Here is a 27,798-nt window from a genome sequence, read left to right on the forward strand (position 1 = left end):
GAATTTCAAAGTATTTGGCCATTTTCAATTTTCCTTTGTTTTATGCTGTTTATTGGATGACAGACACTATCCCACAGTAACTGAACTCCATCAAAATGATTTAAGTGCACTTAAAAAAGCCTGTGAGGAAATGCAGAACAGGCCTAACACAGAACATCAGTTTCCTTCTTCACTGATGAAGTGAAATGGGTTGAATTTAATCTGTTCTGATGCCCATCTATTCATAACAAACAGTGTAAAATAATGTTAGAAAATAATGCTTTGGGAGTTTTTCCTGCTCTAGATCCTGTAGCAGTCTTGGTTGATTTTTAGAAAAAACAGTGCTCATAGCAAAAAGGAATTAATTTAGTTTTCTAAAACAGATTGAGAAAGACAATAACAACTCACTGTAAAAGCCTCTAATTAGAGAGTTCTGTACAACAGTTTTGCAGGAAAATTCACCCTATCCTTAAGAAACTCCTTTGAGAATGTTTTAATCCAGCTCGTGCTAAACATCCAGTGTCATGTGCCACTTATTCTAACTTCCATGTGGTGGTAATCCTGCATTTATCCATCCAGGGTACTGGTTCAAGATGTATTTCCCTCAGCAATCTGCCACTTGTTCGAGTGCCTCCCTGAACAGAAACACTGCCAAGTTTATATCATGGTATCAAACCCTTACAATAAGGAAACCAAAAGAATTGGTATGTTAAGTGGCATTTAAGAAGGTATCAAAGACATTTCAGGAGAAATCAGGCACTGTACAGCTAAGAAATATAGAAGAAGAAAATCTGGCTTTCCCCATATTGATTGATAAAAGGATCTCCCTCATCAAATGATTATTTTCGGGGCTGCAGTGCACTGAATTCAGCCCTAATCTGCAGTATCACCATTCTGGCCCTTTTTGCAGTTGACACAGATTGGTAACAGTTCCTGCTGAAAGGGCATCGGTGGCACAGCAGGACAGTGTCAGGTGAGGTGAGGCTTCCCAGCAGAGAGAAGGTGAGTTATGAGAGAAAGTTTCAGCCCACCCAAATGATTATACATTGAACTTGTAGGTCACGCACATGGAAGATTGCAAATATTTTTCCACTGTTTATTGTTTGGTACCTGCAGTCTTTGCCCATCCACAAAAACTTTAAAAGAATCTTGCTTTTTTCCCCTTCATTTTTTAATCCCATGTTAAAAAATTATTATTAGCTTAAAGATAGGTAATATAAATTAGTTTTCAACTCTGCACCAGAGGCAGAAGGATTCATAAATAATCTGATTTTAACATTTGTGCAGGAGTATTTTTGGTGCAAGAGTTCTGTCCCATGTTTTGGGTTTTTGTGCTCCAGAGCTACCAGCATCTGGCTTCAATGGAAGGTAACTGGGAGTGATTAATCAGAGATTTAGTTGAAAACTATTCTGAACAGGGATGTTACAGATGGTATAATTTCAGGTTCAGCTTAATCTGAAGACTTGAGAGAAATGATAATCCCTTCTGCACTGATGGCTTTCATAAGGTGCCTTCTCAGTTCACCCCACACAAAGGGGTCTCACTAAGGAGTGATTGGTGATTTTTGGAACAGCTTGACAAAAGCTTTTTTATTCTGCTGTTTCCTCTATCATGAAGATGATCCTCCTCTGAACAACAGAGAAATTACATGATTACTCCAAAAGTGCAAGCTGGAAACCATAAGGTTTTCCAAGCTAATAAATCCTGGACATAGAATACCTCCACTGTTCTTACAGAGAGAAAGTGGCATCTGTGTCACCTTCCTCCCACGGCTCTGATCAGGGCACGTGGTCTTTCTGGTGTCACAAAGAAGAGAAAAGTTAAAAAAAAAAAAGGTGCAATATGACTGACACCCACAAATGCACCTTCCCAAAAGAATGGTGGAGCTGTTGCTAAATCCTCTAACGTGGTTACTCAGAGGAGCTTTCCTTCAGTGGTTGCTTTGTGTCCTGCTGTTCTTTCTTGGTGTTCATCAGACCTATACACAGGAAACATCCTCTGAAGCCTCGATGTTCCCTTTGATGTGGAGCTCTGGAGTCAGTGTTGGGATTCCTGTCACACATTGTCATTTGGGGAGGAGCCCCCTCCCTAGAGCTGAGCCTGTGGCAATGTTATAACACACAATTGGATAGGAAAGGATGTGTATTGGGTTTTATCATTTTAATTATTAAACTTCACAGATGCTGTCAAAATAGCATATCTGCCATGACTGTACAACAATTCCTAACCTTCTCTGCGGTATGAAGTTCCTTTTCTGTGTTATAAAGCCCTCATCTCCACTGTTCTTCCTTGATTGTTCCATCACTTTGCGTCAGTGGCTTAATCTTCCTTGCTCTGTCTTGCTTTTCTCACTTCCAGATGTGTATGGCTTATACAAAAAATCTTCTTGAAGGAGATATTTCCTTAAACGCTTTTGGTGGCATAAAAATGTCTGAGAGTATTGATTGCATTCAGAGCTTGGAGAACAGGTTGAGCTGACTGCTATACTGCACTTTTTGCAATGTCTTTCAAATAAGGATTTAGTGATAAACATGCCAAAAGTCCTGCTGGTTTTATAGATAAAGACTAATAAACATTTTGATGGATCATCACTGCTTTGCACTTGTCAGCTGCCTGATGATGTACAAGTTTTTTTGAGAATAACTTCATGCAGACAAGTCACTACAACATTCCTGACTTCCACTGCTAAAAGTGACAGTGCTGTTGTTTTGACAGATTGACGTGTTTATTTTTATAAAGTTATATTTTAAAATTACTCTTGTTCTTGGAAGATGAAAAACACAAAAAGTGTCTACACAGTAAGTATTCTAACAGCAAGGTTTGAAATCATACATATATTTTCTGTTTGTTTTTCATAGATTTTTAGAAGTTGTCTTTCCGTCACATACTGTGTTCCATTCTCCTCAGAGTCAAAGGATCAGAGTGGAATCTCCCTATACAATGTTTTTTTTAAAGACTGGAGCTTATATTTTGAATCAGAAAACCAGATCTCCTAGGATATAAATGCTTATTTATACTATTAGAATAAATTCAGTAATGCTCAGGATTCAAATCTCTGTAATGGGTAAAATAACCAAAATAATTAGTCTGAGTAAGATTCATGAACAAAAATGTAAATAAGTCAGTATATTTCCTGCTTCCAATTAGATTTTCTATGATTAAAAAAATGTTGAAGTTTAATGGCTATTTTAGAACATGAAATGTACTCAGAGTTCAAATGTATGAGAGCCTTTTCAAAGGGGTGAAATTTTAATTTTGTATCAAATATTCTACTTGCAATAAGTGAAAGGAATTGGAAGCTTTATACAGGTAAGGCTTTAAAACTTAATGAAATAGTTCAGAGTTGTGAAATATTTTTTTCAATTACCAAAGATAATTCTGGAAGTTTAAATCATGTTCTGTTCCCTCGAGAAAGGTTTCAACTTCTAACGGCAAAATCTTAACTGCATTTCATTTTGCATTGTCCTGGGAAGTCTTGCATTGCAGCTAGAAATTCCTGCTTTTTCTGCAGGCCTGATTTGTACTACCTGTCCCTCTTCCTCTCCCTGGGAAGAATAAATCCTGGGCCTGTTCTCCCCAGGATGTATTCACTTCCACATGTGATCATTTACATACAAGGACCTGAAATCTGCCTGCCTGCTTCAGCAATGGAGCATCTGCCATTTCAACCAGCTCCTTATCCCCTTTTTATGAATATTTTAATGCCAAGAATATAAGCACACTTCTCTGCTATTTCCATGGAAACCTGAAGAGGGACTTGAAATGAATGCAATGGAAAACAGAAGTTGGAGGAGGCATCTGGAGTCCTCACTCTGTGCTTAGGATTAGGTTCAGGACTCACTGGACCAAAAATACTCTGTTATAACTGGGTACCAAATTAATTATAGTATTTATGACCTAATGTTAAAACTGTAAGTTGAAAATATGGGAAGCAGTACACAACCCACAATATAATCTTTTCCCTTTTAATGGATTGAATAGGAACTCATCCTACATTTCCTTAAGAAATTCAGGGAATGGACAAGTGCTAAGCAGCCTTGCAAAGAGGTGAAACCCTTCCAGCCTGCCAGAGCTGGTAGCTTGGTTAGTTTTCCCCTTGTTTGTCTGGTGTAAGTAATTCTTAGAATGACTGTTTCTTGATTCGATCCCAGATCCATTACTTGAGAGCTCTCAGAGCAGACAGCAGTTACATTACAGAGACAACACTAATAAGTTGATTTGTTTCAGAAGACATCAGGCAGCTACCAGGAGCACTGCAGTGCTACTCCATGGAGTAAACCTTGAGAAATAGTTGGTAGGACTTGTAGTTCTGTAACAACAGAGCAGGTGCTCAAAGAGCTTCCTTTTCCCCCCTCTATTCTGTTTGTTACCTAAATTGTCATTACTCTGCCAGCACTTCCTATGATTCCCCTTGTGATCCCACAAGAAACAATTCAAACAACAGAGTAACTTTTTTTTTAAATAAGCTGATAGTGCTGTTTTTATTGTCTCCTGAGAACAGGAGGGTCCCAGGAGACACTTCCTTGTGAACAGGCCTTCACTGTGAGTAACTCAGCACACCTGACACCCCTCTCCATCTCAGTTACCGATTGCAGTTGGAATTAAGGTGGCAAGGTAAATAACGTGGTGTGCTCAGATATGGAATCCCCAAGTTTAAGAAAAAAAAAATCCAGTCTCCATGAAATTCATAATGAATGATAAGATTTGGTGATGGGTGTACAGGAGGAATAGCTTTATCTTTGGGCACAGCAAATTCTAGGGGTAGTGTGAAGCACCACAAGAGCTTTTCCCCAAGGCAGGAGAGAAGGAATTTTAGACCACTACAGTAGGATCAGTTTAAAAATAGCCAAGCCAAGATCCTTTATCAGATGCCAATACACATACTTTATACACACCAAATGGATTCTTCCTGTACCAGGTTAGAGAGGAGAAAGGGCCAAACCACTATTAAAAAAGAATAATTTTAACAAGATCTCCTTAGATGTTGGGGTTCTTTCCTTATTCCTTTGCAAGTTTGAATTGTTTTGAACTATGCAAACTTCTGTGCTAATATGAACAATAGAGACCATTATTAGGGAGATTGATCAGCCTCTAATGGTACAAAATCATATAAGCACTCTTTTATCTGGAATGCACAAGTCAGGGAGGAAATGGCACTGGAAGAGTGAGAAGGTTGGGAGTAAGTGAAGCACTGCAGGTTGAGGATGAGGTGGAGCAGAGTTTAAGTGCTCTGGTGAAATCAAATGATCAAGAGATAGAAAATGGGAGAATATTGTTGTTGTAATCCTATTTTGACTGTCTTGTTTCTGTATATGTTGATCCAGGCTGTAAATTGATGATGGTTTTTTCCATGGATTTTATGCCTCTTTCAATGGACACAGTGACTTTGCTGTGATTAATGAGGGCTCATGTGATAAATAAGACTGTCAACTGCAGGAACACTGCCATCATCTGCTGCAGAGGGAGGGAAATGGGAAATGGAACACAGGATTACAGGACAACAGGAAGTTCATATGGCTAAAGCAGTGGAATGCTACTGCAAACCTGTGCTAGGACCTGGCATAGGTCCATGTTCCTTTTCAGTTCCAAGTGTGTTTCTTAAATGAAAATTTTCATAGGTAATCCCACATTCTTCCTTACTTTTCTCAAAGGGTAATTTGAGATTCTGTGATCTGATTTGTAGTAGGTCTCATTATTCAGAGCTACACCAGATATCACTGACAGCTTGAAAAACCTATTAAACTTTGTTACATAAATAAATACATGTGTGAAAACTTTGGTTTAGAAAATTAGGTTGGGTGTCTAGAATTACTGGGTTCCTTCTAACTATAATTTCTCATTGTACAGATTGTTTCATTCCCTATTTATAAGTTGCTTTTAACAGCACCTCTTGATCTGACTACATGCTGTGGAAACAAATGTAGTCAATGAAATATTCAGATACAATAATTATAAGCTTGAGAAGAAACCAGTAATTCTGTCTTTGGAGCAGTTCATAAATAACAAGTTTATAGTAAAGCACGAGTCTCCAAATTGAGTTGTGACTCTAAAGACAAACATTGACTAACATGTGACATTGTCCATCCTGCACGTTGAATGAGACAGGGCTCAGTGAAAATGTGCTCCTGTAACCTGAGACCACAATGGGGGTGAGTTGTTTGTTTGTTTGTTTGTTTAAATTCAGTCTTGGCCAACCAAAATTATTTTGACTTTAGAACTTCCATCTCAAATATGGGAGAAGTTTTTTTTCCCCAGCGTATATCAGCATTTCTTTCCTTTAATTCTTCTCCAGTTGCTTTGAAATGACTTAATGGAAATTATCTCTTGAAACTCATTTGATCTGAATTATAGTAATGTTGCTTAAAACCAGAAGTTTTTAAGGGACTCCATGGTGCTAAACATTCTGCTTTTGCACTGAGTACTCCTCTCAGCTTGGCAAAAGAGGCCAAGATCAGACCCAGATTTAGACCCTCTGGTTGAGGTTGCTCTGCAGTTTTTCCTCTATCTCGCTTTCTCTTTCCTTTTCACTCCTGGCTCTGAACACTGACCTCTGTGCCCCACTGCCTTTGTGTTTCTTCCAGGTTAGTAGGAGGCAACTTCACAATCCACAGGATGGCAAGAACCTTGTTAGAATTCCAGGCAAGGGGGCTAAAAATAACCACTTGAACTGCTAATTAATCTGGCAACATGGATGGCATACAAAGGGGAGATACCTGTTGTTCCCACAAGGGCTCTTGCTGGGCCAGACTCTGTAAGCATCCTCCAAGCACCTGAAAATACCTTCAAAGCTGCAATGAAATGAAAAGCCAGCGTTCCTGCAAGAACTTGTGAGGGTAAAACGCGTCCTTCTGCAGATGTCACACAGGCTGGTCTCAGCTTTTGTAGGAATTTTTTTTTTCTTCCCTACAGTGAATTTCTCAGCATAAAGTGGCACTTACTTTTTTTTGTTGTATAATAGGCTGCTTTTATTGTTCGGATACTACTGAAGAATGAAACTCCTGGCCAACTTTTTCTGGTCAAAACTGGCTTAGTATCAATAGGGGACAGTTTTCCCTTTTTTTTATCTTTCCTTTTTCCTTCTGTGTCTAAGAGAAAACATAATTCTCTTCCCATCACTCAAACACTCCAGCATTGGACAATGCACATTACTGGAGGTCAGTACTTCCAGTTTCAAGCCCCCTTGTCTACGTTTTCTCTGAGAAACACTCCCAGCTTCAAGTGAGAGTGAAGTGTGTGAAACAACCTCCTTCTAAACTGGGCAAGCCTAATGGGAAAGGCAAAATTGTCTGGGAACTGTAGCAATGATGGGCATTTAGGAAGGACTATGGGAACAGATGAGGCATTCCCTGATATTCCCTGCAGTTTACCCTACGAGATAACTGAACCTCAGATTGCATCAACATCTTTCTGTTTAAGTGCCCTTTTAATTTAATTGCTTTTTGAACCCAATTACACTTCTATGACTTTTGCTGTTATCGTTATTATTCTCTAACACCTCATGACAGAGTTTTACATTTAATTATGCACTGTATGGAAGGAATACTTGTCTGCTGTCAGATAAGTGAATGTGATGTTTCTTACTTCTAGCATTGTATGAAATGGTGCAAAAATCATTCACTCTTCACCATTTCCATACCATTCATGGTTTTATGAGCTCTGCTGTGTTCTCTCTCAGCCATTTCTTTTTCCAGGTTGAACAGAAGTACTTTGTTTAATTTCCTATGATAGTCATTCTGTGCTTATGGTAATTCCTGCTGGTTTTCTCTGTTTTTAGTTCTGTTTGACTGTTACAAATGATGCTTTTTCTTACATCTATTAGTTTTCATAAAGATCCAGAGTCTTATTTTTAAGATGGGCTTGATTGTGTTGAAATGAAAACCTATTTATTTTATAAGTCTTCTTTTCTTTATATTATAGTTCATCAGATTGGACTTTTGTCACTGACATTTCAGATTTCAAATGTTTTCTAATCCAGAGAAAGGGCATTCACAGGCACCAGATTTTGCAATCTGTCCCCCTGCCATTATTATGTTGCACAAAATTCCTGAACCCACCAGTGCATTCTAGTGGCACACTAGAGGGAAAAAAGTAATGGAGGTCTTTAATTTTTTAAAAACTATTAATTCCCTCTTATATTGTTTCATTTCAATTAAGATAGACAATTGTCTGTGGGACAAGAACCAATATTCACCCCATTAACACCCCTTCCCACCCTGCAATGCATTAGAAAAGTGCCTATTTTAAAGAAAGTGCAATGAAAAGCCTTCTTTCTTTACATATAATCTATCAACCAGAGCTTGGCTGGTGCATGAACCATGTAAAATGTGGGTTAGTCAGTAGCCTGCACCAGTGAATAAACAGTGAATAAACATCTTGCACATTTCTGCACTAGTTCAATAGTTTGGGGCTGCTCTCAGGACCAGAGAGCATGAAAGAACAGAAACCAGTAAACCCTGGGTGTTCCACAAAGGCCACAACTCCATTCTTTGGCCATTTGCTTTTCATCCTGCCCCACCAACACATAGTGATCCTTTCCATCAAAGGGAAAGCCCTTAAAGTGCCCTCTTTGGGATGCAAACTTTGAGATCTGCTCAGAACTGGGTGCATAAAATTGACTTCTCATTTATGGATTCAACTACAAATCCGTTTTTACAATTCATGGAATTACAGAAATGTGGGCTGGCTGTGACCTCTGAAGGTCTGGACTGCTGCCAGCAGTAAAGGAGGCCAGCTGGGGCTTTACCTCGTTAGTTGAGTGAAAAGCCTCTACAGATGGAGATTTCACAAACCTCAGCAAATTGTTCCAGTGCTGAGCTGGGGTTCCAGAGAAACCCCAACATCTAACCTGAACCTCCAAGCCTCAGTTAGTGTTCCTGGCTGCTTCCCCCTTCCTCTGATGCTGCTGGGAAGAGCTTTGTGTCATCATCTTTAAACTATGCTTCAAGTCATTTTAGGCTGTTCTTAGATCACCCTTTGGCTTCTTTGCCAGCCCAAACAAGCCCAGTTCCCTCAACCCCTCCTTGAAGGTCAGTGCAGTGTTAAATTAGTTATTCTGGGTAGATGTAGATCAGGTATTAGGAAGAAATTATTTACTGTGAAGGTGGGGAGGCCCTGGCACAGGTTACCAGAGAAGCTGTGGCTGCCCCATCCCTGGAAGGGTCCAAGGCCAGGTTGGACAGAGCTTGGAGCAATCTGGTCTAGTGGAAGGTGTCCCTGCCCATGGCAGAGGGTGGAATGAGATGATATTTAAGGTCCTTCCAACACAAATCTTTCTATGATTGTCTAGACCCAGAAGGCTGATATTAAGGTTAAAGGTCTCAAATGAGGAGAACTAAAGTCCTGGACATATTTCATGTGTAAAACTGCAACATTGCAGCTGTGTTGGATATATACTTGGAATGCTCCTTTTGCCCTTAGCTAAGTAAATAATCTAAAGGCCTGGAAGAAAACAAAAACAAAGAAACCATCCCACTTGAAAACACTGAGTAAGCATTGAAATCAACTGAAATATGCTAGCAGGAATAGAAAAGCTGGCCTCTATTACCACAGAGACAACTCAATCTAAGGATAAAACATCCAGATATTTACAATTAAGGTATGGATGTTCATGCTACTTTGAATACCTTTTCAAGAACTGTGAGATTTTAAATAAATATGCTTTTAACAAGAAAATGTTTTTAAACTGGGTTTTTTCCTAACCTCTAGAAAAACACAATTTGCTTTGAGTACTGTACAATGCTTAAAAAAACTTGACCCCCCAAAGCAAGGGTAAGTATTATGTGCTGCTAATTTACTTCTTAGAACTGTCTTAGTTTGTACTCAGGAAATCTTTACCTTCTGGCACTGTCAGAGACCATGGAGATTTATTTTTCTATTATTTTTCTGGCTTGTTTGCCCTCTTAAATACTCCCTGCACTCCACAGTGACAGCCAGAGCAGCAGTGCATGTGCTCAGAGCTCAGATGTCCAGAGGCTTCTGGAGCACAAAGCTCTGCTGACCTTTGAGGTGGGAGAAGGAGAGTGTTAATATTTGTTTGCTGAGCAACTGAAATACAGCAAGGCCTCCTTCAAGGAGCACAAACAAGCTCCCTGCCCCCTTCAATGATCCTCCTGGGTGCTTTTGCTGCAGCCAAGGCAGTGCTGTCCTGGCTGGACTCTGTGCAGTGTGGAGGTTTAATATGTTGGCCCATTGTGCCTCTAAGTTTCTCTTGGCCTGTGCCAGCTGCAATGTCATTCCTTTTGCCAATGTATCCTTATCATTGCTTCCCAGAAGTGTTGACCTGTGGTGTTGTTCTGTCAGGCACAGGACCAATATTGACTGCCCCATATTTCTCTTCTCTTGAACATACCTTTGTCTAGGACTTTCCTCTGGACCTGTAATGCTCTTATGAGTAATGATAAATATAGCACCTATCACATGCACATTTTATGACTCCTAAATATAATTTTCCTTTACTTCAGCTTGCTTAAGAGATATGTAGAGCTGGTCACAAGCGGTAGTTCAGTCTGCAGGTATTTCTCCCTTTCTATTCTGCCCTTTTCTTGTTTGTGGAACAGCCTTTAATACCCTGGCAAGACATACAGGAGAAGACTTTACCTGGATCTTCAGGCATTTCTGTGGAATGATGATTGTCCCACCCTTTCTGATTCTTGAACTCAGTAACCTTTTCCACTGTTCTTCAGAGAGTTTTCTATATATCCTTTCTTTAGGTTCCCTTTAATTGAGAAGTCCTACAGCAGCACTTGTTGTCCTGCTCCTCTGCTTAGAAATGCCCTGTCTCAAAATCTAATCCTCCTGTCAGGAAATTTAATCAAACTTCTTTCTCAGCTCAGCTCTCCTTAGTGTAATCATAGCTTGGTGTCAGACTGTACTTACTGGGATTAACAAATCTGTATTGTTCCCAATCTAGGAATATCCAATAGTTTTGATAGATGGTATTAAAACGCGGTTTACCCCAGCCTGTCACTGGCACGTGTATTACACATATGTAACTACAACATATCAACGTTTAACTTAGCACAGACTCCTAAGACATGATTTGCTGTTTCAGGGGATCAGTTTTCAGAAACAGTTCAGGACTCTGTTAAAGTAATTCTCTCAATTAAATCTGCTTTGTCTTGTCCAGTCCACAGTGAGCCTTAGTAACATTTCAGGTTTTTTTCCAGTTACAGAGATCACACATGATAAAATATTCATAACGTTTTCATTGTCACCCTGCACAATAGCCAAGGCTAAAGGTCCTCACGTAGTTCTTCATCTGTACTGCCAGGTTCAGTTATCATCTGCAGAATTTTGTGTAAAGACAGCAGTAATATTCAACAGGAAATCATCCTGGGAGACAGGATGCTGCAGTACTGCTTGGTGAGGTTTATTTTCCCTTCCTTCTCTGAAAAAGAGGTATCAGGTACTGACTACTGCCCCCTCTGCCAGTGCTACATTGTACAGACTGGATGAACAATGACAGGACATTATCATTTCTCCTATGTGCAGGACACTGCAAGGAATGTTGGCAGGAAGGACATAAATAGGTGGCAGGTACATGTGTGTGTCTGACAGGTACTGACACAGCTGCTTCTACTTATCCCGACCTCCCTCCTGCTTTGTTTATGTGACTGCTCAGGAATTCCTGCCCTGCTTTTGGACTAATGTAACATTGTTTTGGTGATGGATAATGAGTTTGTCTGCTTGTAGAATAAGTTAAGCTGCTAAGTGACTTAAGAACACTTCTTAATGAATTCCCAGTGGGACTTAGCCTTCTATGTCACCCTTTCTTATTTTGACATTCTGGAATACCCAGCATTTCCTGGGAAAACTTTGGGATCCGGGGATTGGAAACCAAAACAATTTTGTCTAGTGGAATCCCTGTTGCTTACCCTGTCCCTTCTGGGAGATGCCAAGACTATAAACTGGTATATCCAGGGCAACAGGGGTAGAGTGTTTTATCCCAGTTTAATCCTACCTCAGTGAGGTTCTTAGTTTCTGTGAGGAGAATTCACAGAGTGAATGGGATGAAGGCTGTTTACTTCTCTCCAACACATAGTTTCTTCTTTTTGATTTTTAAATTAATTTTTAAAACTCATTAAATTATCCTAATTTCCCCCACTTCCCCACCTGATCCTTTACATTCTTGTAGGAGTCTTCTTCCTTTGAACAAAAGATGAATCACACAAGAGTGTTTTCCCTTTTAAATCAAGCACTCAATCAGGGTGCCCAGCTGCTACACAGGAGGGACATTTCAGCCAGCACTCAGTCCAGGCTTTTTTGCAAGAAAGGAATGTCTCTTTGTATTTCTCCAAGATATCTCTTGCTTTCTGCATCATCTGTAGTTTTGCTTTGCAAATTCTGCTTTCCTTTTACCTCTCTTCAAGCATAGTTTGAATTCCTCAATTGCTTTGACTGGACTGTCTTGGGCAATGGTATTTCCTTCATTTATTTTGTGGACTATCATTATTTCACAATGGATTCAATTTTGTCTGGAAGAAACAATGTTTATATCCAACTGATTCAGTTACCTTTTTACCCCACTACCCCTTCTTCAGATTCTTCAGCTTCACCTGCTGTCTTTAGAAGGTTTTAAGTTGTGGGACTCTAAAGAAGACACTTGGAACAGAAAGGAGAGGTTGGTGCCATTTTGTGCAATAGCTCAGAGCTGCAGCACATGGTAAATGTCAGGCACTACTGCAAGGAAAGCCTCAACCAGAAAATAGCAGCAGCTTCCACTGCTTCTTCCAAGATTTACTGACATTTAAAGATTTTCTAACTTTTGTGGAAAGCAAACATTGCTATTCCTGCACAGATTTTATTCACTATTGTTTATGGTTTACACAAGATAAACTTTATTTAGTTTGGTTAAGGTTTTCAAATCCCCAAGTGCCTACTGGTTTGAAAATGATGAGGATGAAAGAGAAGCAATGACTGAAAGTTCTTCGGTATAAAGTACAAATGGCAGCTAATTCCCTTATTTGTGATAGTTTCTCTCTTCATAATTTTTCATTTTTAATTCCAAAGCTCCCCCAACTGAGACTAGAAAGCTTTAATATGAAAGCTGTAAGGAGATACTGCCTTTCAATTTGACTCCATTTACTAAGTGGTTTTTTTTTCTTAATTACTTGCTATTTAGATAACTGGAAGCTCTTAGTTGTTCTGAACTCTTTTCTGCTAATCACACCTCTACTGTTCCAGAGGATGACCAGGGACATTTGTATGTTTGCAGAGTATTGGAAGAATAGAAGCAGCCATCTGTTCCTTAGCAAGTTCTTTCCCTTAAGCAACCAATTCCTTGTTCTTATGCTCAGAGAAGAATTTGCAATTAGCCCCCAACAAGGCCATCTGGATAAAGCACTGGCATTATCTTGCTTATACCCCAGCTTGTATATAATTATAAAATTACAGCAGCACATTTTTTTCTGACCACCTTCAAGATTCCAGAACTGGAAAAGACACTGCAGAGAAGAATAATACCTTTTCCTATCCTTATTTTTTCTCCATGTTAATAGAAAATTTTAATAATACCTTTGGGAGTTGTACAATAATTTATTCTATTTTTATTATAATGAGCCATAACCCTCTCAAGTTCACTTTCCATATGATATGAACAGTAGTTTTACAGTATTAACAAAACCAGAAATGAGATTGTTATGTCAGGAGCATATGAGTGGATACATCACGTATTTCAGTGTCAACCTTCATCTTAGAACAGTGGACATACCACCTCTTAAGTTACAGCAGAAATCACTTGGCTCTCGTGCATTGCTGTTGGAAAGGTGGTCGAGGCACTGAACAAACCATAAGCCACCACCTGGAATTTATAAAGGCCTCGTCTTGCCGTGTATATTTTTTTTGCTTAGGTTTGGATTTAATTGTCTGTCATTTAATTCCATGTGGAAAGTGAGATTGAACAGCTGGGTCAGGGCAACCCCCAGGATCAGTCCAGGCTGAGGGATGGACAGATGGAGAACAGCCCTGGGGAAAAGGACTTGGGGTGCTGGTGGGTGAGAGCTGGACAAGCCCCAGCCCAGAACCCCCCATTGTGCTGGGCTGATCCACAGTGAGGGCAGCAGGGCACGAGGGGGTTCTGCCCCTCTGCCCTCCCAGGTGAGAGCCCCCTGCAGAGCTGCCTCCAGCCCTGGGGAACAGCACAGCAAGGCCATGGAGCTGCTGGAGCCAGCCCAGAGGAGGCACCTGTCCTGCAATGAGAGGCTGAGAGAATTGGGTTTGTTCAGCTGGGAAAACAGAAGGCTTAGGGAGACCTAATTGGGGCCTTTGAGTAACTAAAGGGAGCCAACGAGAAAGATGGAGACTATTTACAAAGGCCTGGAGTGACAGCACAAGGGGAATGGCTTCTGTGCAGAGTAGGTTCAGAGTGGATATTAGGAAGAAAGTTTGCCCTGTGAGGGTGGGCAGGCCCTGGCACAGGTTACCAGAGAAGCTGTGGCTGCCCCATCCCTGGAAGTGTCCAAGGCCAGGTTGGATGGAGCTTGGAGCAACCTGGGCTAGTGGAAGGTGTCCCTGCCCATGGCAGAACAAGATGATATTTAAGGTCCCTTCCAACCCAACCCATTCTGTGATTCTAGGATTTGAAGACTTGGTTTTTCCTTGGCTTTCCTTTCTGACACATTTCCTCATTGTTCAGTGATACGTTTTCCTACCTGTGCTATTCAAGTTAAATCATGGCATGGATTTGGGGGTTTCATTTCACAAAAAATATCATACATTTATACCATGCAACCCACAGCCCTGCACTGGGGTAACATAGCCTGCATCCTTGTTGGAAATGATTCTTGATTAACTTGCTTTTAACTGAAATAAATCCTATTTAGTTTAGCTAAGGATTTTACGACTTTCAGATATCCAGCCAATTTTATAATAATATTACACTGAAGAAGAAATTTCTTAGGTGTCAAGATCAACAATTTACTCTTTTTTTTTTTCACATCACATAAGGGATCACCAAGTTTACAGTAATTTAAACCTGTCATCCTCTTGTACATGTTCATTACATTTCATAATTTATGGAAGGGGTTTAACTCTGCTTTTGTCCCTGGATTAGAGACTGCACGGGAGGATTTGGGAGCAGAGGGACAGTGTTATGACTCACTACAAAATACAGTAATAAACACAAACCTCTTAAAATGCAATATCCCCTTGGCATGATTATTCTGAGAGTTGGCCAAAACCCTATATTAGCTCTAAAAGATTTTTTTTCCAGCCTATTAGTAGCAAAAGCATTTCAACTGAGATAAAAATTTCATTATCAGCTACAAAATCAGGAAAGGAAAGCATGAGTATTTGGAAACAGATCTGTGATGTTTTTAGGGGATTATCTCTTGTGTCAGGATTTGCATCTGTGAAAATAAAAAATAAATGCTCAAACATATTTTAAAAGCTACGTTTTTACACCTACTAATCTGCCTTTACAATGGCAGAAGCAAACAACCAACCCCCAAGAGCTGAACTGTGTAACTTTGCTTATATTTCAGTGTGTTTTTAGGGCTTGGCAGTGAGATTCCCCCACGCTGAGGCAGTGCCAGCCCTCACAATCCCCCCCTGTGCTCCTGGGGCTTTGGGGTGACCAGGAACTGCCAGCAGAGTGTGGGTTTAGTCTGTAAACACAGAAGGAAATCAATGCCTTGATGGAACTGTGGGTACAGAGGATGCAGTTCTGACCAAGCCAGTCCTTAGCAAATGGAAAGGATCAGTAGCACGAAGTGAGGGAGAGAGGAGAGGGAATTTGAAAAGCTTATGTAACCCAGTTTGCTCCTGTTTCAGCAACTGTGCATTTTTCAGGGCTAACTTTTTCAGGATACTGTTTCAGTGCAACAATAATGATCCAAACTGTTGCAGATTTCCTTTGAAGTAATAACAATACCTTTGCATTCTCAAAAAAGCCCCCCAACAAAATAGAAAATAAATTTTAAATAAATTATATTTTCATGTTACTCTTTGTGCAATAAACAGTGAAACGATTTTTCTCTCATCTCACCAGTTGCGATATGAGTTGACTCTAGTGAAGTCAAGGGAGATGCACTAGACATAAATGACACAAATTTCAGGAGAATTAGGCCCAAAATACTGTTATTTCTATTAAAAGCCAAAATCATCCCGTTGCTTCCACTTTCCAAACAGGAAAACTGGCCAAAAAACTTCACAGTCAAACAACAAAAATGTCTGGACACTTGATCATTTTTACAGAATCACAGAATGTGTCGAGTTGGAAGGGACCCACAAGGATCATCGAGTCCAACTGCTGGCCCTGCACTGGACCATCCCCAAGAGTCTCATCCCCCTGAACAAAAGCCAGACAAATGGAACACGAACATATTTGCAAAGTCTTGTAAACAAAATAGACTCTTTGTTTCTGATATCCCAAATCTCTTCTGTTCACTTTCTCCGGGCCACTGCAGTGACTCACAATGTACACATAATATTTCAGGAACTTAAACATGCTGGAAAACATTGACCTTGCCAAAAATGCTCGATGAAGATATTTTCTGTATCTACTTTTGACAATACTTTAGTGGTACTTGTTTTAATAATCTAGAATATTTTGAAGACATTCCATCTGTACACATCTATTTAGAGGTGTAAAGCAGTGAGTGAACTGAGCCTCCCAAGGGTCGGTACCACGGACAGCTCCAGCGGCATCAGCAGGAACTGTCACAGTGGCAACACATCAGGGAAATTCCTGAGGGCGCCTGATTTCTAACAGACCTCTCTGCGGTCAGACTAGAGCAGCACTGGGTTGTAATTCCAATTTGTAACTGTAGTGGTCATCCTCAGGTGTTTAGAAACGGAGTTTACCTACTCAAGGCAGCAGACAAATATTAAACACATCCGGCTAAACTCAGCTTTCAGCTATAAACATGCAGGTTGTCCCACCACAGCAGAATGTGGCTACTGTGCATTCTTTCCAGCTTATTATTGTACAGGAAGGCAGAGAAAAAATTCTGAGTATGTACGGCATGCTAAACTAATCTAACGATGCTGTGTTATAACTGGGTTGTATTAATTCCATCTTTAAAAAAAAAAATCCTTAGAAAACACTCACCCCTGTTAAAGAATCTGTTATCAGTGCTAACCAAATTTGAATACAACCATGTTTTCCCAAGTTGCACCTATGGTTTCTAAATCTTCAGTTTTAGAGTGTTCTCCAGAGTTGCCAAATATTTTATAAAATAAAGGAAGAAGCAGTCTGTGGTGAAATATACTGTATGAAAACAAGTGCATTAAGATCCCTGAAATGCCACGGTCAGGTAAGATGGACAGTGCCCAAATGAAAGCAGACTTGTTTCCCAAGGCAGATTTTGCTCCCTGCTGTACAATGATGTCTTTTGTGTGCTCCCCACAGTCCTGCTCGAACACTACTGTTGACACCGCTGTTTCCTCTCCTACAGAGTCGAATGGCAGAAAGCTTGCGCCTGTTTGATTCCATCTGCAACAACAACTGGTTTATCAACACTTCCCTCATCCTTTTTTTGAATAAGAAAGATCTGCTGGCAGAAAAAATCCGCCGCATCCCCTTAACAGTCTGCTTCCCTGAGTACAAGGGCCAGAACACGTACGAGGAGGCCGCGGTCTACATCCAGCGCCAGTTCGAGGACTTGAACCGCAACAAGGAGACCAAGGAGATCTACTCACACTTCACCTGTGCCACTGACACCAGTAACATACAGTTTGTGTTCGATGCAGTGACAGATGTCATCATTCAGAACAATCTCAAATACATTGGCCTCTGCTAAGAATCCTTGGGTTAATCTGTTTTCCTGGAGCGATAAAAAAGGGGCTAACCACTTCCACTTCTAGTGGGAAAAAAACGGGGCAGTGCTTAATAGCCCAAGGAGAGAAAAGGGGAAATCTGATGTATGCACACAGTTCCTCTTATGGCCCCTTAACTTGCTACATCATTTTCCACAAATAAATGTTCTGGAGAGTGAAAGTCTCCTCTCCAAGAAAACCACACACCCCCAGTGAAAAAAAACCCAAAACAACCAACAGCTCAAAAACCCCAAAAAAACAAAAAAAAGAGATTGAGGCCTAACTCTGTGGAGATGTTTCACCACAGTCACTGCACTTTTAATCCATTTGTTTCATTCCATTTCCTACAGTGGGAGTGTTATCATGTTCTGTGTAAGAAATAATTCTTCATCAAGTTGTCCTAAAGTTTTATTGACATAAAGATGTAAATCTGGTGAGTGGCAGATGAACTCGTTTGCAGGGTGTGGAGCGGAGTGGTTGTGTTGGGGAGCAAAGCCAGTTCAAAGCAGAAGCTACAGAACAGGAGAGTTGAAGGAAAGCACTGCTGTAGATTGTAGAGAAGGGGCACGTCCCACAATACTGGCACCCACAGTGAGGAGTTTGTCCACACCGTCCTGTATGCACATGCACATGCCCACAGATATTCTATGTACACCCCTCTGCTTTACTGTTCCTCATGGACACCTTGCCTACTGAAGGGATTGGTGGTGTGCAATGTTTTGTGATTTCCAAACTGACAAGCAGCTCCTTCTGCTCTTTAAGGCTTCAAATATGCAGCAAAACCCCACGAAATTAATCTGTGACCAGGCCAAATTAAGGTCAGTGTTTCTTCTACTGGTAAGGAGTTTTATACATCGAAACAGTCTTCTTTTACATCTTTTTTTGCCAAATCTTGTGGTGTTTCACAAAAACCAAACTATATTTAAGGAGTAGGTTAGTGTTCCTTTTTTAATACAAATTAAAAAAAATAAATCACAAAGCAATTTTTTTAAATTATTGTTGTAGTGTCTGGATTGCTGAATGTGAAAGTTGCCAACGGACAATTCTGTTCCACTGCTCCAAATATATTCTGGGAATTGTAATGTTATATTTCCCAAGCAGCAGGAGCCATGGAGATTGTGTAGTATATAGCCTCCAAAGTCTTTTTTTTTTGTTGTTGGTTTTTTTTAAAATTATTTTTAAAATGTGATGTATTATTAGAAGGTTAAAGATGAGCGATATGAACAATAACTAAATGTCTTGATATTTCAATTTAATAATTTAAATTATTCACAGTTTAGTGAAATTAAGGAAACTGAAGAGATGCATTCCTCAGCTCCAGGTTTCATCTCAGAAAGAAACACTACTGGATGGAGTAACATTCCGGCAAAAGTTTGAATGCATAAGAAGCTCTGTGGGACTGTACTGGAAAATCTCTAATGGATCACATAGACCCAAGTCTTTGGTCAGTTGATTCTTTCCCCTGCCATAGAAAAGACTTCTTAAAGACTTCAGTGTAAAGTTGGTGTGTAAATAAATGTTTGATAACTGTAAAGCACATACGTACACAGAAACACAGACACACATGCACACTGGAAAATCACCTTCTACTTTTGTTCCCCTTATGTACTATGATTAGTGCAAGAAATCTCAGCCAAGGGCTCTCAGAAAATTGAAACAAAATGGTTAACAACATCAACATTTAAATTGTCCACTTAAAAAATAAATAATTCAAATGATACTGAACGTGTCTATAGTGTGTTCATTAATTAGTGTTATGACAGTTGCTTAATCATATAATAATTGGGGTGTTTTCTTTTCTTTATGACAGGCTGGTGAGGTTTCTTTTATTTGCTCCAGATCTCCTTCCTCAGTTTATTCATTAACATCCAGCAATTTCAATATTAAGCAATTACACTTGAGCACCTGAGTGAGATTTAGGGGACGTGTTCCCATTAACCGCCTAATATCCTTACAAATTCTGGTTGCATGTTATTGTTTTACTTTTGGGGGAAACTGTTAGTGATAGACCAAGATCTGTGGTTAGAGGATGGTGAATAATTTGACTCAAGACCCTTCACTCCCTTAATCATTTCTGGCACCAGCTGAAAATATTTGACAGTGCTTGGATAGATTTATTCCTTTGATTGCTTCTTGGCATTGCTACAAAATGCATTAAAAAAGTCCTAATCTTTCTTATCCTATGTTTAAGAATCCTCTTTTGACCTGTTTGAGAATATCAAAGTGCAAGCTAGGATTTTTCTAAGTGACCTGGAGACTTCAGCTGATGGTGAGCTGGGACTGCCAAGAGAACTACAACACTCTCGAAGGCAGTGATTCAAGCAATAATAATGTTCGACCTTGCTAGAGAATGCAAAATAAGAAAAATATCCCCTGAGGCTCAAGTGATAGGTTAAGACTCTTCAGTCCAGACATAATAATGGGGAAAAAGATTTGTCTAATTTTGAACATGGTATTTTTAACTTGTTCTGAAGACACAGGGTCCCTTTAAGCATTCCCTGGTAACTGTTCCAGCTGAGAAGGCAAACGAGCCAATGAGGCTGTGCCTTCACAGCATAAAAGGTCTGTCATGGCACAGAGGGGGAGTGAATTTGTAGTGAGAAGGTATTGCTGCCTGTGATGTTTGCAGTCAGGCTGCTTGACTTGGTGAGTTTACTAAAAACAATGTGGTAATTGCTGGTACAGGATCCTCTGCACTTTGTTTCCTGGAAAATTGCTATAATTTCCTTGGGAAATTGTACAGTACTTCTAGTCTGATTTGCTTTCTCTAGTGTGATACCCTGTTGTGAGCTGGTGAATTGTGAAAAGGTAGAAAGTCAATCAGGGCTTCCTTTTCCAATGAAGGGTCTCTTAGATGTTATGGCTCCTTCACCTCCAGCTTTCGTGGGACTGCGGCCATTAAAGAAGGGACAAGAAAACACCAGCAGTTATTACAGCACAGCTTCAAGATAAGAAAGCTGGATAAAACCAAAAGTGTAGTCAAAGTTATGAGGAGGGTAAGAGAAATTGTATATTAAAACCAAATCTTTATTCAACTAGGAAGGCCCTTCCAACAGAAGTGTTAGAGACAACCTACAGTGAAGTGGAGAACCTGGATATTTGAACAAAGGCCTAAGGGGATTTCTAAAGAAAAGCAGCCAGTTCCATTTCTCACTGAGTGAAGGCTGCCTTGGGAAGGAGAAAATAAAGTAAAACACCACCTGTGTTCCTGTTTGACTGGAGAAAAGCATAGGCCTGGGGAGGAACAAAGAACTAAATAATTGAGTTTAAATAATCAATTCACATAATCGTGTTCTCTGAATAGCATTTTCTTGCTATTAACTCTCTAATAATTTCATTCCTATAATGTTTTTGATCTTAATATTCTGAGTATTTAATGGTTATTCTGTTTTCTAGATGAAGAATTCAAGATCTTAAAATAAATTCTGGTTTTATACAGAAAATTCTGTATAAAAAATTGTGATTGTATAAGAAAACTGAGGCATAGAAAAGTTAAAACTAAAAAGTCTGGGGTGAAGACAGGTGCTGAAATTAAATCCCTTGACTCTTAGTCATCCACCTGGATAAATCATGCAATTAAATTTGCATCTATTTTCTCAGTTCTCAGGTTTATCAGTGATGCAGTGCAGTGCCACCTGAAAGAGCTGCATTAATACAGCTGGGATTTCACTTCACCTGGGCAACAATGACATTCACAGAAGAGATGTCCCATCTGCTGCAGTAAGAATGCCATCTGTCCTCTCAGCATTGTACTCCATGCAGCAAAACAAGTTTTGAGGGGAAAAAGGTATCCTTAAACAGTCCTTATCCACACCTCCAGTGGGTTATGGTTTTCCAAGGGTGGAATTATGGAGACACTGAGAGTCAGTAATGTAGGAGAAATATTAAATCTTGGGCTCTTCCCAAACACAGGTTCTGGCAAGCTTAAAAATCCATTGCCCCATCCAATCTACCTTAATCTTTGTCTAAAATGATTTAGTACCCCCAAAAATAGGACAGAGAATAGATAAGAATTATTAAACTTTTCCAGTATTAACCATATCATAATGAATGATGTTTTTTCCTAGAACTATTTTTGCAGTTGTTTCTGCCCAGGTCACTCACCATTGCACAACACCCTTTCACTAATGTTGTCAAGTATTGTGTGTGTCAACTAATTGTTTATACAAAGAGGGAAAGTTTTGCTAATAATTTTTTTCAATATTCTGAATTTTCTCTTCCTGCTGGTTGTTCTCCCTCTTTTATTCTCTACTGAATACATAGCATATCTATCCTATTTTTTTCTTTCTTTTGTCTGTTAATTCTTTTCACTAAGTTGTTTCCTCTACAAATGTTACTCTTCAGGGTTCTCCCAGTCTTTGTGGATTTCCCCACCTTTTGGTTTTAACTATCCCAGTGTTCCTGGAAGATACCGGTATACATCCTTAAATTTAGGAATCAAAACTAACCTTTAAGTGGATTTGCTTAAAATAACCTCATGTTCCTAAATTACTCTCGTTTGGAGCAAGACCAGGTGTCCTGGCATGGAGCTTGCCTGGAGTCACCGACCAGCTCCCAGTTACCACAAACACCTAGAGCTGATGCCAAGAGCACGTGCAGCTTTTGTCCCTTTGTCTAGCACAGAACATGTTGCTCTCCTGGCCTGAGAACATCAGCAGTCGAGCTGTGGGATGTGCATTAGTTGCTGACTTCCCCCAGCTGATCCCAGGTACATCCTGGCTCATTACGTGTGTGAGGTGCAGCAGTGAATGCAAAGAGCAAGACAGGCAGTTTCTTGGCTGAAAAGGCTGAATTACCAAGCAGAGGCTATTTCTGTATCTGTGATTTGTCAGATGAATTGTCAGGCCTTAGGACTCTTACTACCTATTGGAAAATGTGTGGTTATCTCTGTTAGTTCCCCAGACTGTCTCATAGCAAAAAGTTTTAGCACCTCTCTGTTCTGCTTGTAAGTTGTCATCTGTATGTGAATCAATTCTGCAGTGACACAATTCTGCTCAAGGAGTTACCTTCCAACCCTTAAACACACACAGGTATATTTATTTATATACATTATATTTTTATCTAAATAAATAGAAAGCCACTTTTTTTTTTTTTTAAGGATAATTACTCAGAGATGCTTTCACAGACTCTTCAAAGGAAATCTGGTCTTCTATGTTGATCTTCACAAGGTTGTTTAGCCCAACATAATAATATCCTTCATTTGGATTCAATTATTTAGAACTTTTAAAAAGTGTTACAAGCATGTAAAAATACATCTTTAGATTTTTAGGATTCATGTACACTCAGCAAGGCTTTAAGAATTCATTTAATTCTTTTTAAGCACCAGCAATGTAACAGAATTCCTTAGACAATATACTTCCCATTATTTTAAAGAGTATGGCTTTTTAATTGATAATTTCTATCCACTGAAACTTTAGTGTTAAAATTATAATTTAGATCAACTGGAAAAGTTTAAGGTTAATGTTCAGATTACAAAACTTATGAAATTAGTATACCATAATGAACAGCTGATGCATATTTTGAACTCAAGAGGACAAAGCGAAATTTTGATGCCAGATTCTGACATACAAATTCAAGCATGCAGTCCACAAAACCTGTACCTTGAGCAGGGAGCCCTAGCTTGCATAAGACTTCAGAAAATTAACAAACTAAAGAAAACTAAGCTGAGCAAAAGTAGAAAAGATACTGGTTTTAAACGTGATTTTCAAGAAAAATAGAATAACATAAATCTGGAATGTATTATATTGATGAACTTACCTGATTTCCTCTCTGCCTTGTCAATTTGAATATTTAGCTGCTTAAAAACCCCTACCTTCAGGTAATTTTGCCATCATATCAAAAATCTGATGGGTGTTCTTCCGACAGATATCGACTGGATCATCCAGGAGCCCAGTGAGGGCAGAAATCACTCCATTTTGTATCAGCCCCTGCCTGAGAACACAGGAGGACAGAGGTAACAAAGCATAATAAAACTCAGATACACATGTGAGATACCTAACTACTCTTTTGTTATATTTATCTTAAAAAAACGTAGAGATCTGTTCCTATGTTCTCACTGGAACATCTTTATCACTTCCCATACCATCCAGTAAACTTGGAATGGCACCCACCTGCCGACACTGTGCATACTCATCAGATAGAGAACTTCTGTTGTTTTTTGCCGGACGGTGTTGTCAGGATGGCCCAGCAAAGTCTTCAGGTTGTCCAAGAATCCTGTGAGACACCACAGTTCATCTTAATGTTTCTTACCTCCAGCATCAGTTTGAAATAGCAATGCTCATTTTTATCTCACAATTTGAAGTGCAAACAATTGGAAATTTTAAGTTGTCCTGCCAGTGAAATGCTCGTTGTCAAATCTCAAGTAGGGAAGAAACTTTCAAATTTCAAGGCCTACTGCCAAAAATGTCAGGCTGCAAACAAGCTGCTGAGTTCTCCATCAAGTTAAATCCTAATCCTGCAAATATAAAGTGACATAACTCTAAAAATAAGTCGGTGGAGCTATTGATGTCTTTGGAAAAGCATGTGTTTGCAAGGTTGATGATTTTTCAACTTCTTTTGGTATAGCACAGGCTACGGAAGAACACACAGTGTTGCTTTACACACAGAAATAAATGTGGTGAACCATTAATGATTCCTGTCTATGCACAGGTAGCACTGACCAAAAAAAGCCACAACCCCAAACAAAAAACAATCTTTGATTGCTACTTTAATCAAAAAAGAATGTAAAAATTTTTAAATGTGATTATTATCTTTAACGAGGGAGAAAATATGAAGGAAGTAAATGGAAAAAAAGCAGTGGCAAACTGGAAGACCTTTTTAGTGTTACATAAAGAGGTATGTAGGCACAAAACAGACTGCTAAAAATTGCAAAAAGTAAGCTTGTGTTTTTTCTTTTCTCCAAAATCCAAACCTAGGATTCTTTTAAGTGCTGGGATAGAGGCTTTTTAAAATAGTGATGGCCAGATGTAATTGCGATGAGTCTGAACAATTTGGTTATATTGCCTTCTATCTTAATTTCTCCTGAAGTTCCAGGCTTGGGGTTTTGTTTCGGATTTTTTTGTTTATGTTGTTTGTTTTGTTATAGGCTTATTCTACAACCACTAAGATACCTCTGAGATGGAGTTCTGCATACAAAGCTCTTTATGTTTTGTCTCTCTGATAAAATGATATTTGGATGTGGCATTTTATTCACTGCTGAAAGAATTAATGACAGAAAACTACTTCACTGTAGATTCTGTAAACTTGTACATCTTTTCTGAAAATTATTTTATTAGTTACTAATTAAAGTGTTCAAGAGGATTTTTTCCTGTTATTATCATGGGTTCTGAGATATAAGTATTTTGAGCACCTCAAACATGACAGATCCGGGAAGGTAAAACTGTCCTCTGTCATGTGTCTAACAAAGGAAAACAAAGCCAGGGATTTTGCCTTTTTTCCCTGTTCTAAGATACCTAAAAGTCTTTCATTTCCCCCTTTCTAAATAAAATATATTTAGCCATTTTATGATAATAGAAATTTATAAAATCACCGCTTTATTTATGTCTGAAAGGTTAATGGATAACAGAATTAGACAAGATTCCAGGCAGAAGAAATTTAACTAAGTGACAACGGGAATGGTGATGGTGGGGTTTTGAACTTTGGACTAATTAAGCTTTTTTTTTTTTTTTTTAGTTAGTCTATGTTAGGAACTGGCTAATTCAGAATAAAGACTGGGGACAAGGTTTAGAGGTGAATATGACAGTACACAGTTAATGGTTGAACTTGATGATCTTAGAGGTCTTTTCCAACCTTAATGATTCTGAGGTTCTATGGAAAAAACAGAATATGAATTAGTCTTGTACTTAAGGGCTGAGGAAACTTACAGTGGGGCATTGATAAATCCTAAAGTGAGGATAACTCTTAAAATACCGCCTTGTATATGGTGCTATAATATTCTTTACCTTTAGAAAGGTAAAGAATATTATAGCGCCAGATACAAGGCAGTATTTTACTGTAAAAAAAAACCCAGTAAAATTTTCCTGGGCATTTTGGGTCGTTAAAGATATTGTAAGGAAAAAGTAATGAAAGTAAGTAAAGTGGGGTTTCCCCTTCACCCTGTCCCGCTGTGTCAGAGCTTATGCCAACACATCACTTACCTATTTCTATTGCCTGGTAGACCTTTTCTGGATCATGGACCAGATCGCAGAGTGCCATCAGTGCCCGCTGCTGCGTCAGCAGCTCGGCCGACTGTAACTCCTCGTTCAGCTTGGGAAGGGCCCTCCTCCCAAACGCCAGGGCAGCTTTGGTGGGATCTATATCAGGGGGCAGGTAGGCTGAGATACGAGGCTGTGCCATCCCAAAGTTTCCTGGGAAGGATTCTCCCTATCTCTAAAAATACTCCGAAATGGGTGTACTTGGTGACTGGGCAGAGAATGTGCCAAAATGACACCTAATGGCTTTGAACAATGCTCTGTGTCCCACAGGAGATATTTTAGCACATGTACACTGTCAGGAAGCTATGAAAGAGGCTGGGCTGGTGCACAATCTTCTGGTTTAATTCTTGACTGAACACTGGAAAGAAGAAAAAGAAAGAGAAGCTTAAAATTGTGAAGTGATGGAGGTAATGTTTTGCAAAGTATTAAAACAAAGTGGCCCAGTGCCCCAAACCAGAGAGGGCCTCAAAATAATAGTATTAAAGCAAAAGCAAGCAAAGTGACATTGTTTTGAAAAGGATCTAGTTGAAACCGGCCCTCAGAATTCGATAACGTTTGATAGAATGGGCGATGGCTGCCCTCCCCTTCCCTCAGCACCGAAAGCGGCTCTGCTGGCAGAACCATACGACCCCCAGTATTGAAAACTGCTCCACAACAAACAAACAAACAAACAAAAAAACCCCAAACAAACCCCCATACTGCTGAGAAGTTAAAACAACCGCTAGACAACTCCACTTCTCTCTTCAAAACAAAAGAAATGCGCCCGATAAGCGAAGGCTCCGTGTCCCCCGTGTCCCCACCGTGTCCCCGGCTCCCGCCCCTCAGCCCCGGCCGGCCCCGCACCGCTCGCGTGCCCTGGTTGCCACAGCGCCCGCTGTTTGCGTACGCGCCGCTTCGTGAATCGCGGCCGCTCAGCCGAGCACCGAGCGCGGCCCTGCGCCAACAGCGTAAGAGCCGCGCGTGGCCGTGGCTGCCGTGAGGGAGTTACGCCAATGGCGTAGTGGGGCGCTGAGGGGCGGCCCTGCCGGGCAGGGGGGTCTGTGAGGGCGCGGCGGGGACGGCGCCGTGGGGTCCCAGTGTGAGGGCCCTGCCGCCTCGCTTCTCTGCTGAAGTGTGCAGTCTCTTTGCTCGCCCCATTTTCAAAGTAATTACAGTTGAGAAAAATTAAAATTGAGGAAAATTCAGAGGGAACAAAACGGTGATCGAGTTAAGGGCAGAAAGGCAGCAGGAGAGCGCCTTGAGGTGCAAGGGTCGAAGGGAGCCCAGGGAGTTTTAGACCAGGTTTTCTTTCCCAGTCTTTTCCAGAATGTCACTACGAACAGCTACAATGCGTAGTAAAGGTTTCTGTTATCATTACGTAGTTTCACAGATGTTCAGAGGAAGGGGCATGGGAAGAACGTGCCATTGCAGTGTTGCTGGCAGAGTTTAAGGGTGTTCTGGGTTGTGAGATGTGATCTGGCATCAGGAAAAAACCTCTGGATAGCCTGTACTGTAGAATAGTTGGTCTCAGTGCAGATAGTGAAATTGTCGAGATGTTTTTCATTATGCCTGAGTAACAATTATAATAATCAAAGTTTTTAAACTGGATTCTACAAATCCAAAGTAATTCTGATCAGCCGGATTAAAATACATCACAGGAATAGATTCTGCTTTGTTGATCTTCAAAATCCATAAAAGAAAAATTACTACTTTAAAAAGTATTTTCTGGAAAGGATTAATTTTTTTTCTGCAACATGTTGGAGCAGATTATTTAAAGTAGAGTTTACTTTCCTAACTATACTTCCTCTAACTATATATTTGTAAAGTTTCATCCTATTTCCAGAGGAAGAATGTGAGCTTTTTTCAGGTAGAAAGGGCAGGAGAAAATCGGAG

At 39.9% G+C, this 27,798-nt stretch overlaps 2 protein-coding genes across 2 annotated transcripts in view; one reads left to right on the forward strand and one right to left on the reverse strand.

The window, feature by feature from the left end:
* GNAZ (G protein subunit alpha z) overlaps window positions 1-19,454 on the forward strand; it is a 52,059-nt gene extending 32,605 nt beyond the window's left edge. Inside the window, exon 3 of the mRNA XM_050318191.1 lies at window positions 17,374-19,454. Within this exon, the coding sequence (XP_050174148.1) occupies window positions 17,374-17,718 (345 nt within the window). The 3' untranslated portion in view covers window positions 17,719-19,454. The remainder of the gene's footprint in view (window positions 1-17,373) is intronic.
* The window catches only part of RSPH14 (radial spoke head 14 homolog), a 73,302-nt gene extending 47,234 nt beyond the window's left edge, over window positions 1-26,068 (reverse strand). The window contains exons 1-3 of the mRNA XM_050318192.1: window positions 25,870-26,068; window positions 23,845-23,947; window positions 23,547-23,665 (exon numbers count right to left, since the gene is read on the reverse strand). Of these exons, the coding sequence (XP_050174149.1) occupies window positions 23,547-23,665; window positions 23,845-23,947; window positions 25,870-26,068 (421 nt within the window). The remainder of the gene's footprint in view (window positions 1-23,546; window positions 23,666-23,844; window positions 23,948-25,869) is intronic.
* Between the last annotated feature and the right edge of the window lie 1,730 nt (window positions 26,069-27,798).

Source organism: Myiozetetes cayanensis, unplaced genomic scaffold (assembly GCF_022539395.1).
Source record: "Myiozetetes cayanensis isolate MyiCay16 unplaced genomic scaffold, myiCay2020 scf21, whole genome shotgun sequence".
NCBI classification, from domain to species: Eukaryota; Metazoa; Chordata; class Aves; order Passeriformes; family Tyrannidae; genus Myiozetetes; species Myiozetetes cayanensis.